At 37.5% G+C, this 17,526-nt stretch overlaps 1 protein-coding gene across 2 annotated transcripts in view; it reads right to left on the reverse strand.

Annotated features, from left to right (window-relative positions):
* Positions 1 to 2,067: 2,067 nt before the first annotated feature.
* LOC124167585 (myosin-I heavy chain) overlaps positions 2,068 to 17,526 on the reverse strand; it is a 506,524-nt gene continuing 491,065 nt past the window's right edge. For both annotated transcript variants that reach the window (XM_046545559.1, XM_046545558.1), the window contains 2 exons: positions 9,231 to 9,434; positions 2,068 to 6,616 (listed from right to left, as the gene is read on the reverse strand). In XM_046545559.1, coding sequence (XP_046401515.1) covers positions 6,446 to 6,616; positions 9,231 to 9,434 — 375 coding nt within the window. In that variant the 3' untranslated portion in view covers positions 2,068 to 6,445. The remainder of the gene's footprint in view (positions 6,617 to 9,230; positions 9,435 to 17,526) is intronic.

Raw genomic sequence — 17,526 nt, forward strand, 5'->3', positions numbered from 1 at the left:
TACTGTCGATGTTATTCACAATTTAATTTCTAATTGTAGTACTAGAATTCCTAAAATGTCTTATCATTACCAGTTACAGTATTATTTGTTAGTAACCTAATTTTTCTTCTGATTTATTATTTTGTTATTCCTATACACAGGGGCGCAGCCAGGAATTGAGGCTAGGAGGGGTTTTAGGCGCAGCTAATACGTTGGTGTCTGGGGGTATGGCATACCCGCCAGGGTAAGCGGGAGGTGCGGGGGCCCTCCCAGAGAAAAATTAGGAGATAAATATGAGTTTTACGACTTTCTGAGGGATATTTTATGAATCCTTACAAATTTCTCTAAGTAAAATTAATGCAATTAAGTAAAATGGATTTAATTTTTTTTAAATTCGGAGCGCTGTGTTTTATCCCCCAAAACCCTCCCCTCGCTGCACTACTGCCTATACAGATGTAACTTCCCGTCCCTGTAGCCGTTGCAGAAAATGATTGCTTGAAACGATCATTTTCCAGTCTTATCCATGGCCCAATAAAGCGGCATGCTGTCCCAAATTGGAGATATCGCTCGAAGCTGATAGAAAAAAAATTATCGTAGGATTCTGACTTTTGGACATGACGTCAATCAATCCTTCGTGTTCGTTTATTTTCCGTAACTACGTAAGACATGAGTGCTCAAATTAAAACGATCTCTTCTTTGGACGGCTATGAGTCAAGAGTACTGCATTACACCAGTGGCGTAGCCAAGAATTTTGTTCCGGGGGGGTCCAAAATCAGAGGGGAAATTAAAAAAAAAGGGTACTAAGTAATGGGTTTTAAACTAATTTTAATGCTTTTCATGATCAAAAAACTTCATTTGTTGGAGAAATATTTTTCATTCATGATTTTTCAATATTTATTTTATTTCACGAAGGAACATAATTGTGTTTTTGTATTTTGGGGAAAGGGTGGTCCGGACCCCCTGGACCCCCCCTGGCTACGTCACTGCATTAGGCTTTGTCACAGTCGTATCCCCTTCGAATGACACTAACATGGCTGCCCAACTGGGGGGTAAATTTCTTGTTGCACTTCTTCGCTAAACTACGGCAAAGCAGTGGTAGATTAAGGGGTATTCAGAGGGGAGGCAGGCCGTAACTTCCCCGTAATTTCTGGAAAAATTGAGAAAAACTATATTAGGTGACTCTCCAATGAAAGTTTTGATTTCACCAGCTTATCAAGCAATGATTCAAAATAATCGATAATTACCTAAAAGCCACATGTCCACGCATACCAGATTTTAGACGAATTCAGTGAGTTAATAAAAAATGCAAAATGTTCCACATAGGAGTCATTTCTCTCAAGAAATATTTGATAATAATGATGTCGATGGAGGCTGAAAATTTGGGGTTTTATTAGTAACACAGGAATGCCTACTAATTCAAGTGGGAAATGTATTTGGAAGTACCTCGCGTCAGCTAGTTACCCTGGAAATAGGCAGCACTTCCTGCATTCCAAGTATTTCATTAGGATAGGTGAGTCATAGCTGAAATAATTAGAGTCAAATTCAAAGTGATGCCTTAAAATTTTAAACTAAGGTACAGCTATAGTTCCTAGCAGATGTGGGGGGGGGGGGGTGCGAAGTAAAATCTGCCACTCCCCTGGTAATTTCTGGAAAAATTGAAAGTACGGTAATTTGTGGCTCTCCAACATTTGTTATTAGATACTTTCCTGTGCATATCAAACCTCTGACAAATTACTTCTAAAACGTGTTGCATACCACTATAAGATCATCCCCCCAAAACAATCACCTTAATCTGCCCCTGGTTAATAGCTGAAATAATAGCCAACAGATTTACGGTGATGCCATCTTAAAGATTTAAATAAAGGTTACTCACATTAGCCATTCTTCTCCCAAGGGTAAGCAGTCACCTTTGCACTAGTGTTGAAGGTATAAAAAGATCTTTCATCAAACTGGAAGAATAAAAAAAAACACACCTCCTGATGATTCACTGTTTATTATAAATACAAATAAAATTAATATATTCATATCATAAAACGTTCATTTTATAAATGTTTACAAATGGATTCATTAACATTTTTTCGTCCTCCAAATAGTACAAATCACAGATGACGCAAGCATTCCATGTCCACCTGCTTGGGAAGAATAAATCAAAGAGGACTCGGGGTGTGCGCACGCAAGAGAGAGATAAACAACTAATGAGAACGCACCATTGTTGCTGCGCACCGCTCTCAGAGAGGCAGCAAGCGTTCCCCCCACACAATAGACGAGCCAATTAAACAAATAACGCATGCATGTGAAATGCACATGCCGCATACAATATCAGTTGGTAAACCTCGTGTATTCTTTTGTTACCTCAATATGCCTTCTTTTCGATAAATTCTCATTGTTAGTGATGAAGGTAGAAAGGAACCATATAGTGATGACATAAAAAATGGGGTAATGCACAGTACCTAGTTTACGTACAGGTCAAAATAGAAGACATTTTATGTACATACATTACAGCATTAAAGTTCATCAACTTTTTCATACATACGATCTAAATGAAATCAAGTCAGACAAAAGTCCTTGCATGAAAAAAAATATTTACCTGTCAACAAATGAGAATAATTTAACCTGAAATTTTCATCTAAAAATGAATACAGATAGTTCTATACTTCAAAAATATTCAATACAAGTGACAAACAATGTCTTTCTTTGGATACAGTGAATGATTATTAATTACGCTTAAAAGTATTATTTCCAATTATTTCAGTGCAGTCCTCTTTAGTCACACGAAAAGCAATCCTCAGAATTTTTCACAGGAAATCAAAAAAATTGCAGTTAATAACTATTGTAAGTCATCTGCAAGAACTTTTGTTGAATGCAATACCTAAAAATCAAAGCACCATTAGTAAGACTATTCTGATGAAGCTCGTATTCCTCATCAGGCAAAAATTAAAAATAGGTATCTTCTAAAAAAGATGTCAGATGAAATTATAAGAGAGAGTATTAGAGGAGATAGATAAATCTGGTGTATGTACTGCCAAATTTTTGTTGCCTATAAATATTAACAAGTGTTAGGTGTTAGCAATTTTACATGCAGCTCAAGTATCACAAATATTTTCAACATTTTTTTCAGTCCATGTATTTGTATTTTTTGCATCCAGGCATGATAGCAAAAGTACAGTGAAGAACAATTTGATACATATACTTCAACATGTATCACAGATTAATTTTCAAACTAAAGGGTTGCGAATCTTGGCGGATACTGAGCTCCCATTTGCTTAAGTCTTACCCTTACATAAGTCATTCAGGCAGATAACATTGACAACAGGAATGGCAATAGCAGATGTATACATGCATAGGATTCAGGTTTCAAGTCAATAAATAATTAACTTAGTAACCCTCTTGAGTTTCCTTAAAATATATAGCTTTCTGTGAGCTTTCACTTTCATTTTCCTCCAAGTAAAGGACATTTATAGATATATACATGTAGGCTTACATAAAGCCTCAACTACTGTCTCTGCTGTCTGTGCCTATTTTCAGTAACAATTAATCATAAATAGGCTTTCTCTAACACTTACCAGCATTCACCGAACAGCGAACATGGTAATAACCACCAATCTGAAGAGGAATTAGTATTCTGTTTCTGATTCACACAATCTTTGCAACACAGATCAATAATTTAAAAGAGTATCGCATTGAGCTCCTTTTAAAATACTACTCTAAATTTATAAATAAAAGTGTACTAGCATGTTCTCCTCGCACAATTCATTAATATGTGAGCACGAAAAAAAGATGGTGGTTGCCTTATCCATACAAAGAGTAAAAAGTCAGATTTTTAACATTAATAAATGCCACAAGTTGAACACAAAGTTGAAGATCTCCTTCCTTCAGTGAAAATAGGAAACAGTGGCATGAACGCATCAGTTAAATAGTGATGCCTGGTCCAAAAAAAATTCAGTGTGTATAGTAACTGTCACCACAAAAAGATCAAAATGCATATGGTCCTGCTTAACCATGGAAATGTTAAAAACACGGAATGAGTAATCATAGCATTATTTACTCTAAAGAGTATCATCGGCATGAAAAAGTTCATCCATGCATTTCTTTGCTTTTCCTTTGTACATGACAAGAACAATGTTTTTTATTGTGGAATTTAGTTGGAAAAAATTTTCCACGACAAGGAAGCAATATAATGGTTTGAATGTATAATGAGATATCTTCAGATATGAAATTCAGACCACCAATTCAACAATAGTGCACATTGCTATGATTCATTGGCTGGAAATGGAGCTTGAATGCAGCTATGCAACGTTCAAAATACTTAATTCATTCAGAAAATTAATGAAATCAGTCCTGCAAAATGTGAGGATGCGGTGATCATTTAAGTAATTTACTCTTCAAGCAAATCATGACTTTTTACGATGGTACAAGCATAACATGAAAAAATGCGATTCAATTTTTTGTAATTGGTAATTTTTCAGCACCTAATAATATTTAAATGCAAAATACATTGGTCTATGGTTCATAAGTATAGATGGTTGTCAGACATCACATGATACTAAAAAAATTAAAAAACTAGGTATATACAAAGCAAAATATTTTGTAGTGTGGACAAGATACTCAAAAAAGGAAAACTCATGTAAAATTAAGTTGATAAAAATCACTAGTGCGTGCACACAATACCTACAAACCTTTGACTTTCTATTCAAATCATACAAGTTCCCCACAATCGATAAAATTTCCTTAGGGGATCCAAGAGAAACATGTCACAAATAATTAAAACAACTTACACATGAAAATGGTTATCACACAAGGTATGTACACATCATAACCTTCAAATGCTAAACAGCCTTATGACTTCATAATTAAACCATAAGTTCGTATCCTTTGTACATCGTAACACTCAATAATTTACACTTTAATTAAGTCAGTTTTTTAAACTTTTCATAAATTATGACCCTCATATTATAATTTTTGTGCTGTAGGCATATTATAATCGTAAACTAATAATTTTAACAAATATGTATTCATTAGGTTCAATATCAGAGAATTATGTATCGGTATTCATTATGGGAACTAATAAAATTCACCATCAACGTTTGTCTCAGTAAAAGCTACAGTTAATATACTAAGTACAAGATTTTTATATTAAATGACTAGTTTTAAATGTTATAATTTCAGCTCAGTAATCACACTGGTGGCAGCAACAGAGAGAAAATCTTTCAGAATGAATTACTGAAATACTGATTGTATGGAAACAAATATCCAATGTACCCTGAGTATCAAACCAGAACACATGTGATATAAAACGAAAATTTGAGACATTTTGAACCCAAAATGCATAACAGATGATGCTCCATACATGGCAAAAGAATCTCAAGAATATGGTTAAAGATAGCCTTGTACCAGGAAGGTACCTTATATAGATTAGGGGGATATCTGATACCTACATTAATAGGAAGGAAATGTAGATTTCTCAGTATTCTTTGTCTTTTAAGATTGATGATTGGGAAGTCTGTTAGGAACTGAATAAATGACTCAAACGTTTCATCTTTGAAATAAGATAACCTCTCTCCAATTCCTGTTAAAATAAAACATAAATGCACAAAGCACTAAACTCGTGTTAAGTAAGCTATTAGATTCAGCTATAATGAAAGCATACTGCCAATATTCATACAGAGAGCAGATAGATTATGTGTGATTTTTTGACCCTCTCGCTAAAACTCTAATAAATCTCCAGGAAAAAAAATCATGCTAAAAAAATGGCTAATGTTTTATGCACCCCACAAGTTATCTAACCAGAAATCAATGCAATACACTTGATAGACACAGCTGAATACTATCATCCAAAGTTCCATTGTGTTTCTTTGGTTTAGAATCAGGTACAAAGAAATGTAATTTTTTAAACAACTCTTCCGCACAGCACCTTTAAATTGGCTCAAAAATCCCCAATGGTAAACATTCATAGACTTATTAACTTATTAGACAGATAAATACCATTATGAAAAGTATTGAAACAAATGCAAAAGTTCAAGGTACTTTCTGACACAAAAAATAGTTATAAAAACAATAGAAATAAGGATGAGAGTCACAAAAGGTAAAATCACAATCCAAATCAACCCAGAAAGCTGAATGGAATCATAAACATTTTGGAGTGGCAACAACACAGGATATCAGATCACAATTCAAAGAAACGGTCATGAATATCTGATAGAAAGTTGGTTTGGAAGTGCTTCTGACCTTTATTGTCCTTGTCTATGCCAGAAGGCGGCACTAACAGAAACCCAGGCCTTTTCCTTTGACACAGGGCATGGCACACAACCAGACGACACCTTCAAGGAATTGTTGCAATCTATGCTCGGCAGTCATTCAGTCTGATACGGTTCATCCAAAAATCGCTAGTACAAGGTTCATGTCGAGTAGAATGCACCAACAAAATTACATTTTGGATTCAAGAGAGCCATAGGAAGACACTTGATGCTTAACTGATGGGTGTTTCTTCAGATACAATAGGTGGTGCTGGTTTATGCAGTATACTCACTGGCCTGTTTATGCTCTTCGACTTGGCTTTGTTGATTTCCCGGCGACGCAACTCATGAGGCGACTGCAAAACTTCTGTATACTCCCGAATCAAGCTGGCAATTTGGAAAGCCTGGAACATAACAGCAACATATGCATACAGTGGATGCTCATTTTTGTGAGTACAAAATATAGTGAAAATCTCATTACAACGAGTGATTGGTATCGTCACCAATCCTACGATTAATCTGTTAAAAAAACATTGATATAGCAAGAACAAGAAGTCATTGCCATGATTTGTACTCAGTATATCTATTCCACATACAGCAGACTCCCGATTATCCAGCTACACTTTATCCGTGTTGTGGATTATCCGTGCATGATTTTCACTCTCGCTCAATTTTTTCCGCAATCTTAACTTTAAAAAATAAAATCGGATGCAAAATCATCGGGATTGCTGCATTAATGCCAGGATACATCGGGCTTATTATTCCCGTCAGAATCCCATTTGTAAAACGGAAGCAATTGCGCGCTAGTTGCATTCACGGGAGTACCGTGTTTCTGTTTTCCAAGCTTTGCAGTGCCCAACCGCGCTCCGTGATCACGGAATGATGTCTCGCAGCAGTTTCAACCCCGGCAACTTGAGCGAGACGTGACTACGTGGCGTGGTGCCTGATAGCGTAGTTTCCGACGTCGATCAGCGGTTTTGAAACATTTGTGCAAACCACTTTTCTGTACCCTTGATCACGCAGCCACGGATGTGTGGTTTTCAAAACCAGGCCTTAAATGGAGCATTAATAATATGAGTATAACCATATTATCGCCGCTAAAAAGATTGCGAACTGGCAAAGAAAGCTCTCATTGAGTCCAGGAAGCACTCTAAAATAACAGAATAACTGCATAAGTAATAATATATTGTTTGTTTTACGTAAATTATGAACAATTCAAGACATTTAAGTGAAAGTTTGGGTTATCCATGTTTACCGATTATTCGTGCCTTCCCTCCCCATCATTAGCCTGGATAATCGGGAATGTACTGCAGATATACTGACTATACTATAGACCTATCAGTAGGTATATCTAGGTATATCTCTTCAGAGTGGAGCACAACTACGTAGTTTCCTTGAAAGTAAATAGGAGCACCCATTTTACCAGTTATGGTAGAAATAATCCCATTATAGTGCTAATAGGGTAGTTTCCTTCATCAAAGAAAACGAAAGGCATTGATTGCGATTCGTTACCCACCATTAGTGTATTCATAATATGCAAATTATTTGGTTTTAGAAATACCAGTTTAAAAGAATGGCAATGGTCAATTTTAACCTCATTTGAAAAAGGCCAGATTGCGATTGCGCCCATGCGATTCCACTCCACGTGACGTCACAGGGACCTAGTTTCTACACGAGAGGATAGGAGTTTTACATCGTCTGAGATTACCAATGCATGCATGAGTCACAGAGCTCAGGGAAACATCTCTTAATAATCACTTATTAAAATTGTCTAAGGTCGGAAAGTTTCCCTTGTTTGCTAAGGTAGTTATAATCCTTATTTAAGTCAAGCGCTACCTGCTAGCAGGGTACTCTGCTACCTGCTAGCAGCCTGCGTCGTATCAGCGCTCAAGCCTCGCCTCAAGGTCACCTCACAGGGCAGCAGCGGGAACCATAAATACGTCACATGGACTTTTTCCCATCATTCCTACTTACCCGTCGCGTTTTCACGCACTTGAAAATTTTCACTTTTCATTGAATCGCGAAAAATAGATATCGTCATTTAAAAATGTAAAAGTGTGAAATGCGTACTCCAGGAGAAATAAACTTTCAATTTAGGCAATAAAAAAATAATAGGAAACCACCCTATTGAACTAAAGGACTACCTGGCGTGTAGTATTTCTGAAATGTCTGCAACATTAAGGCCAGCATAGCTTAGGAGAAGACTTATGTTGCTTGCTGGACTGCCTATCATCTTTTTCATTTCTTCAATTAAGGATATAATGAGTGCCAGATATAGTGAGTCATTTTTCGGGTATTATGAGCACTTGTTAAACCTAGCTTCCACCGTATTTGGTTTTCTCTGCTCTGGAACTGAATCATTATGTTCTCCAATTTGGAGCAGACTGTGTGAAGGGAACAACACATTCTAGTTCAGTGTGGAAAAAAAGTAGGGTATGAAGTTTTCACCTATGCTCAACAACTGCAAAGCAAAAACATGATCCCTCTTCAAATAACTGAAAGAATTTTAATTTTAGAATATGTAAAAATTCAGGTTATCCATAAGGTAGGCTTCATTCAAACACATTTTAATGAAAAGCATATCAAATTAAAAGCAAAACCTTAAATTCACTACAATTTCACATCTACTGTCTTGGCAGCATTGCATTCAAATTATTTTGCTGAAGTAAGAATATATCTATTTTCATAGTTCCAATATTAAAAAATAGTGAGTAAAATTTTCAGAGGGGGCTAGGAAAAGCAGGTAAGAAAAAGGGATTGAACACAAAGTTACATTTTTACAGCAGTGAACACATATGTTCCTGAACATGTGCATTCTAAACAGCCAACTAGTTGAATAACCGCATTGAAAAGACTTCACTAACAGTTAAGATGCAAGGATATAAAAATAAAATGAAGAAATTCCCTGCAAATAATCATTTGACCTGATTTGAGGATTCAAACCCCAATGTTCCAGTTCACACTTATTTACCCCAATGTGCTGGGTTTATGAGGTTACTTTCTCTTTATAATAATTACCTGGGTAGTAGTGAGAATGACTTTGCTCTGTTTCTTTTCACTGCCTGTAATGATCATCAAGCAGTTAAGAGCTGGGCTGTAACTCAGGATTGAAGAGTACTCGTAGGTGCAGAGAGCATTCCTCGAGCGATGCTCCAGCAAGTGAAGGCCCCACTGATCAACAGCAAGCCACAACACTCGCGGCCAATTGGAAGTGAACGATTGCTGCAAGAACAAAATCACACAGTAATTAAAAGGTAAGCATTCATTAAATACAAGTAAGCAGTGGCGCCGACTCCATGGGGCCTGAGGAGGCCAGAGCCCCCTCAAAAATTCGTTATAGGTGTGAGGAAAAAATGTGTCAGGCTTGTCGACTTTCCCCGGAGTGTCCAGATATTGAGATTTGAGTTATCAGGGTTCTAATGTTGATCATATGACTCTTCTAAAATGCTCAAAAAACTTAAAACTCAATACTTAAAAAATTTCACGGGGCAAGATACCCGGTTTGGGCCCCCCCAATATTTTTTGTAAGTCGGCACCCCTGCAAGTAAGATGACTTGTTTATTGAATACGACTCTCAAAAAATTAATAATGTGTTTCTTCATAAAATTCTCATGTACAGCAAAGCTTTAATAATCCATCCTAATGGAGGAGATAGCCAAAATAGAAAATCAAAAGGCAAAGATACTCTTTTATTTGGCCATAACCTCTGGAATATTTAAATGCTTTATTACTGTTATTTCTGTGGTATGTGTAATATGGTACATATTTGAGGCAGACCAGCGACAGCTTAGATCATTTTCACTATGAGAAGGAGGTAGGGAGGGAACAGTGGAGAGAAACCTGGTGCCTGCATTAGCTTGCTCTCAATTAACCCTTTCGCGCCGGACCTTCGTTGAGGGAAATTCTTCCTTGTCACGAGTCTCTTGAAAATTTTTCTTTACTCCCCTGTACGAAGCTTTTCCGCGTCGACAGAAGGCAGTGGTTCCCTCCCTAACCATTTTGGACCCAACTCAGCGTGGCGCCGCTCCCTTTCCCCAGCCTCTGTCCCAGCCCCTCTAAGGATTAAAAGCCCCTTCACAGCGCTAGTCCGCGGTCAACTGACTGAAATATTAATGTTTAATACACACAAATATTTGCTATTCGCATCAATTTTTTTACATTCAAAATGAATTTTGTGTTTTTTTCTGAGTGTGCAGGAATTTTAAACGAAGTTCTAATGTTCATATTGACGGATTTAGTATATGTATTAGTCGTTCTATAACTTCATTGATATTAACGTTAGAATTTCATTTGAAATTTCCATGTGGTCAGCAAAAAAAGATGAATTCATTTCTAGCATTGGATTTCAAAAGTAAGCAACAAATATTTTTTTGGAAAAAACACTGCAAATAACAGGAGTTGACTGGTTGGAGAGGATAGGAAAGGGTAGATCTGAGTGGCCGAAGATGGGACTGGGCTCGCGCTAAGCCGGATCTCGAGGGGCGATGGCATCCGTGGGTCTATTGTGCCCGCCACGGTCACTTTTTTCATTGGTTAGGGTAGGAAAATTCATGCCGCACAGGTGTGGCATTCGTTTTATAGGGAAGAAAATCCTCGCCGCACAGGTGTGGCATTCGGCGCGAAAGGGTTAAAGGTGCCTCAACCAGGCTTGAGTATTGGAGGCTGAGATTTTTCAGAGACTGCCTAATCCCTGCTTGAGTGGTTGGTGGAGGGAATTACAAGTATGTACAGCACTGCATCCACTGGATTAGACTTTGAGCCGTGGTTTCTGTGACAGGCTTTCTTGGCATCTTTTGCATCCGTTCAATTTGAAAAACTTATTGTTTTCAGGTGGGGAAGAGAACGAAAGGGAATATATATAAGAGGAAGAAAGGTGTGGAATTGAATAGACTGGCTAGAGAGAAGATAGGTGGATAATCCGACAAATACATATCACATGATAAAGGCTCAACTGTTTTTAGAACTGCCTTATCAATCTTGAACACACAACATGCTCAAAAATCACTCAATCACACAAAGCAGCAATCATAAGAAAGTTAAATTGCAACGGTTACACAAAAATTAAAAGGCACAGGCAGCATTTTAAAAAAATTAAGGCCTACAGGAACACGTAGATTTCATACTGCATATTTGGACTGCATTTGAAAATAGCTAAATAGTAATTAACAATGAAATTATTCAACAAATCTGGCAATATTGCTTTTTTTACAGTAAGTGTCCAATGAATAAGCATGCGAGTAGAACTTTGTGGTAATAGTATGTTATCGTAACTGTTATAAAATCGACAATCTGGAATATTCTGCTATGCTTTTTGTGTTATTACTGTTTATGTAACAAATTCAGGTTATGATTTTGATGCTGATTCCATTTGGGATATTAGCATGTTGCAGAAATTGAAATTGTCCAAATAATTTCAATTTCATAATGATAGATCTAGAATTTTTTAAAGTATGGAAAAATATCTGAAGTATTTGAATCACAAACTAAACAGGAACAATTCAAGTCTTCAAAATCTCGAAGCTCCTCTGGGATTTGAAGGTTTCAAGGATTTAAGGATTTGAAGTCCATCTCTACATACGATACAGCATTTTTTCTGGCATTTTTGCAAGCTGTGGTGGCAATGTCCACATTTCTTTTAGTCAATCTAAAGTAAGTTCCCAAAATTATGACAGCATTATGTTTCTGGAGAGTTTAATAAATGTGAAGCCAGCAGATCTCATTTCACAGTAGAGCATTCTTCACCCCAATGATTACATATCTTCTGTATTTTTTATCATTCCCATGAGAGTGCTTGTTAAATAAAATGTCAGTAAATTTTTCCGATATCCGAGGCCAATGAAATATTCAGAAGGTATATTAGACTCATATATTCACCAACGTGATGAAAATTACTGCCTTATGCAAGCAACTGAAAAATGTGCATATTAAGGTTACGCATCCAACTAACTTTGTTCGTGTATATTCTGAAAAGAAATTTTCATACTGCCATCGTAGAAAAAAATTTAGTTTTTGCAGCAACATTTATCATATGAGCCAAAAAAGGATAACATAGGTTAGCAGACACATGATGTTAGCAATGAGTATTTATTCAGCAGGTAATTCAGAAAAAAATTAATTTTAGAATTTTTGTGATTTTTGAAACGAAAAAAACACATTAACATACCTGGTAAAAAAATTGCTTTGATTGATATTGCATTGTATTGTGCTGGATTTTTTTATGTTATACATGTATTTACCTATAACTGTGGTTTTTTTGCGTCCTATAAAAGGTTGGTAACAAATAAAAATGTCATGCATTATTTTTCTTACGCTCTGCAAGAAATTAGTTGAAAAGAAAGAAATATTAAGGATTGGAACAAATTAAATGCTGGTTTTATTTGAATGACATCAGACTCAAAGTTATGCCGCTAAAAGTTAATGAGACTGTGCAAACTGAAATAGTAATGGTGTACTCTTCTGTTACATACATTGACTACATAAAATCATCACTTAATTACAATTATGGGAACTTCCTTAGTTACTTAAAGTCTACTCAAATGTTGCCACAAATTTTCACCAGAGATGTAATGGGTTAATAAACCAAAGGACTTTTATTAGTATGCAAACTTAAATCATACTAAACAAAGGGCTACTACCACAACTAGAGAGGAAAGTAACCAGAAGCTGGGGGATGAATCACTATCCCATATCTATAAAGAAACAATACATACCATCATTCAAAAAATTGGAAACATCAGCCATTTGCCAACATCAACAAATAATAAATATATGCAGCTACAACAGCTTAATGTTACCACCACCTCTTTACGTTTTCATTCTGGCAATGAATTTCCACTTCCTGTTTCACAGGATAATGTTCATATTATTGCTAATTGGCTTTCTTTCAGCTTCTTTATGATCTTTATGATAGAGTTTCCTTTTGAGAAAAACTGAGTGCATTTCATATTTACTCAAAGCTTCACTCCTCCTACTGAGATCTTAATTAAAGGAATCATGTACTGTATTTTCATTTCAACTTATGTATATCTATGCCTAAAAGTATGGCCGTTCTGCCCATGCTAAACCTATAGTTTTTCTCTCTATTTTTTTTTCTTCAAAAGTTTTCTAATAGTAAAATGTTGGGAAAAAATTTAGCAGGAGATTATTGTGGATACGAAAGAAATAAAATTGATAACTATAAAATAAATAAAAATGAATATAGCATAACCTTAAATTGAACAAACATGATATTAATAATCAAGGCAGAGCTTATGGTCCCCAGTGAGAAATGGGTGGTGGAATCCACGTGGAACCCACGTGGAATCCACGTTGAGTGGTGGATATTTGGTGGTGGTGGATATTGAGTGGTTGGACCCACGTGGAATCCACGTTGATTTCAAGTGGATTTGTGGTGATTACCGTATAAGCTCGTGTAAGAGGCGCACCTTTTTTCCCAAAAATTGCAGCCGAAAATGAGGGTGCGCCTCTTACACAAACTTCTTATCTTCCCCCCTCCCCTTCACCGGTCGAAAGTCTGAGGGGAACTGAGTGACCTTGGTTTTCAGTGTAAGTCAGTTATCTGTAATCCTAGGTCAAAAACAAGCGGCAGGCAGGGGAGTTTCTCCCTTAGTGACGTATTTTTAAAATGCCCTGTTTGCTTTTCTTGTAAGCATCGCGCCGTCACGTCGGTACCCCAGAGGTGAAAATGGAAAAGATCGCGCGGGGGTTTTTCGCTCCGGAGGGCGCGCTAAATTTACTGCCACGAGTGGGCATCCCGCGCCATTTATACTGCATATAGTAATCGCTTATCAAACTTAGAGAAACGCGTATTTTTGAATGACATACCTGGTCAATAGTCAATATCTGTCTTGCCGAGTAATTTCCATTACGCTGAGGACCTGATTTTCCAAAAATCATCTTCAGACGCAAATATGACGATTATTGCAACTGAAAATTATATTGGTATCAAAACCTGCATTTTTAACCCTTTCACTGCTGTTCAATCTGCGGAAACCTTCTCCTCACATGCGGCGAAAATGTTAAAATGCGTCTCCTGGGCTCATGGAGCAGGTACTTCCAGGATGGGTGTGGTACACCCTCCGAAGGGTCACTAATCTCCGACCCTATCCTCGACGAACTCACCCTCGCAGGACCGTCTCATCGGCCCTACCAGCGGGGGCCCTACCTCCGGAAAAGTGACCGCTCTGACTGCAATTTGAAAATCAATCAATCAATCCGATCATCGAAATATGATAGTTTTCATCGCACTCCTGCCAATCAAGCAATCAAGTACGTCTTTGAACCGTGTCTCTGCGATAAAAAATAACGATTTTGTTAACTTTGCAACAAAACGTGGCTGCGGACCACCGGAAAATGGCCATTATATCAAAGTTAACAAAATCATTATTTTTCATCGCAGAAACACGGTTCAAAGACGTACTTTATTGCTTGATTGGCAGGAGTGCGATGAAAACTATCATATTTCGATGATCGGATTGATTGATTGATTTTCAAATTGCAGTCAGAGCGGTCACTTTTCCGGAGGTAGGGCCCCCGCTGGTAGGGTCGATGAGACGGTCTTGCGTGGGTGAGTTCGTCGAGGAAAGGGTCCCGGATTAGTGGGTCCCTTCGAAGTGCTTCGTGGACCATATGGCAGGGAGGAAGAAAAAGTACGTCCACCGCAGTCTGCCGTGCGGACGTACTAGGTACGTCCACAGCAGTGAAAGGGTTAAAAAATTCGAACGAGTGTGTTCATTTTTGGACTAAATTGTGGATGGTAGAAATCAGAAATGCTTGTAAGTGAAGAGCGCGGAAGGAGAGGTCCAGGGGAAGGAGCGCGATCCCTCCGTCTTCGAAGCAAGCGACGAAATACGGAGGGGAAGGTGCGCGCTCCCTCCCCTCCGTATTTCAAGCTACGAAGCTATGAGCGAAGGAGCACGGGAAGAACACGTCCGATCTTGCATTTGACGTCGTTGCCTTCAAAGCGAAGGGGCGAAGGAGCAGCAATGTGATATATGCAGTTTGCGTTGCATAAAGTTTCCAGTCGGTCTCGTCTTGTTTGAGTGCGCTTATGCTACGCTTGTTTCTGTAACTGTAAATCTTTGTGTCAAACAATTAGATCTTAAAAAACTTAAATTCTGTCAGATATGCGTCTCGTTAGATATCTTTCTTTTTTTGAACCTCGCGCGTGTCATACAATTATTGAAAGCTATCGAGATATCTTCGGGCTCAGTTGATGACTCACCTAGCATTTGGCCTCCAGAAACTGGGAGATCGATCAAGGTCAGTTGGTGAAACGGGGTAGGGATGAAACACGTTTCCATTGTTCCCCTGTAACTTGATGTTTTCCTGTGGGGTCTCGGAAAGGGAAAAAAACGGCAGAGGCATTGGCTGATGGAGGACCGAGGGTGGTTCCGTTAAATCTACGACGTGGTTATTATCCTACGGCGCGTAGATTGCCCGATTGTCGTCCAAGCTCTTGGGAAGGTTCGTGCTAAATGCCTGTCGTGTTTTGCCTTAAAATTTTCCATGGCTGCAATTCTATTGCAATACTCCTGCGAGAGCATTTAAACAAAATTGTTCGTGAGTAGGACAAGCATCGCAGAGCAACGGCGTATGCGAAGAGAGGATCGGAACTCTTTCTACTCCCTCTTATACCGCTGTTACCGCCGCAGTTATCAAAATTTCCTCTCTCAATATTAATTGAAAGAGGAAATTTTCCTTTCCTTTCCTCTTTCAATTAATATTGAAAGAGGAAAGTTCGATAACTGTCGAAATTCCCGGCGCACGTCTGCAACACCGCGCGGTAGTATAAAAAAAAATGCCGTAAAATTTTTTTTCTTTATAGCTCTGATGCTCAAAATAGGGGTGCGCCTCTTACACGTGTGCGCCTCTTACACAAGCTTATACGGTATCATAAAATGTTAAACAGAATTTCTAATTTGTGGAACTTAACTCTCTGGTGACATTGCGTCATTTATCATCCTGAAACCACGCTAGTTATGTGAAAATGTATCGCACATTCTATTTTTATATAATTCGAGGAAAGGCAGCCATGAGAGCACATGAAAAATCGTAGACACATATATAGAAGGTTTAGATATAGAGTGGTTGAGGTTTTAATGGTTTTAGGACAGCACCAACTGCTGTTTTAATTTTTCCACCAAATTTCCACGTGGGTTCCACGTTGATTCCATGACCAAAAACACGTGGTATCCACGTTAATTCTCCACGTGGGTTCCACGTGGATTCCACCACCCATTTCTCACTGGGTCTAGGAAATAATTACAATATCAGAATTGTTTGTTTAAGTGATCTTGCGATTAAATTAAGTTTACAAGGAGTATTTTGTAGATTACCCAGGCCTGTCTCTCCTACAAAATTAGAGCTCCATCATCAACTCACAATTATTCCCACTATGTACCTGCCAATTCCCCTCTCTTACTCAAAATTCTTCCCTCTAATTTAGTTTTTAGCATCCCCTCCCCACACAGTACTCCATCCATCAAAGCTAAACCTTAGAGCAAATGTGCAAGGGGTAAGATTTAGCATACATACTTTTTCACTTTTATTTCAGCATTAAATCTGAGTACATAAGTAGGTAAGTACAGTAGATTCCGTTTACTGGGTCCACCGGTTACTTATGGCAGCCGCTTAATTGGGGCAGATTTTGAAGAACAGAACCCAATAGAGGAATATCCCAGAGTATTCTCTGCTTAATTGAGACAGCATGACGCTTTATTGGGCCATTAGTCGGCAATATAGACCCTATACTCACGACGAAATTAAAATTTTTTTGTTTTCAGAATACTATTTTTTTATATTTTCCTCCTTTGATTTACTCTTATTTTTCACAAATGTTCTTATTCTTGCCCTATTTTGAAAGTTCTTGTTCCTATACTATCCGCAAGAAAATAGGACTTTTCTTTAATAGGACTTAATAAAAGACTCGTTGCCCGAGGCTGTGGAAAATATTTTTAACTAAATTATAATTCTTTAAAATCATAATAAATTAACTAAACTCGCTGATTTATTAATCAAATTAATAGTTTAATAAATTTATGTTGCATTACAAACATTCTTCAGTCTTCTTTCTATCATTTCAATGTTTGTTTATGCCCATATATAGGATAGTTCGTCTAATTGGGACAGCCGCTTAATTGGGGCGAAGTGCGCAAGTCCCGATATGTCCCAATTAACCGGAATCTACTGTACTTGAATTAACAAAAAATAAATGGCACTTTTCCACAAGTATGTTGTATACTGTGCAATGTGTTTTGACTATTTGGTAAGCAATAAACTTGTGGAAAAATGCCATTTCTTTTCTATTGACTCA

Source organism: Ischnura elegans, chromosome 11, assembly GCF_921293095.1.
Source record: "Ischnura elegans chromosome 11, ioIscEleg1.1, whole genome shotgun sequence".
In the NCBI taxonomy this organism is placed as follows: Eukaryota; Metazoa; Arthropoda; class Insecta; order Odonata; family Coenagrionidae; genus Ischnura; species Ischnura elegans.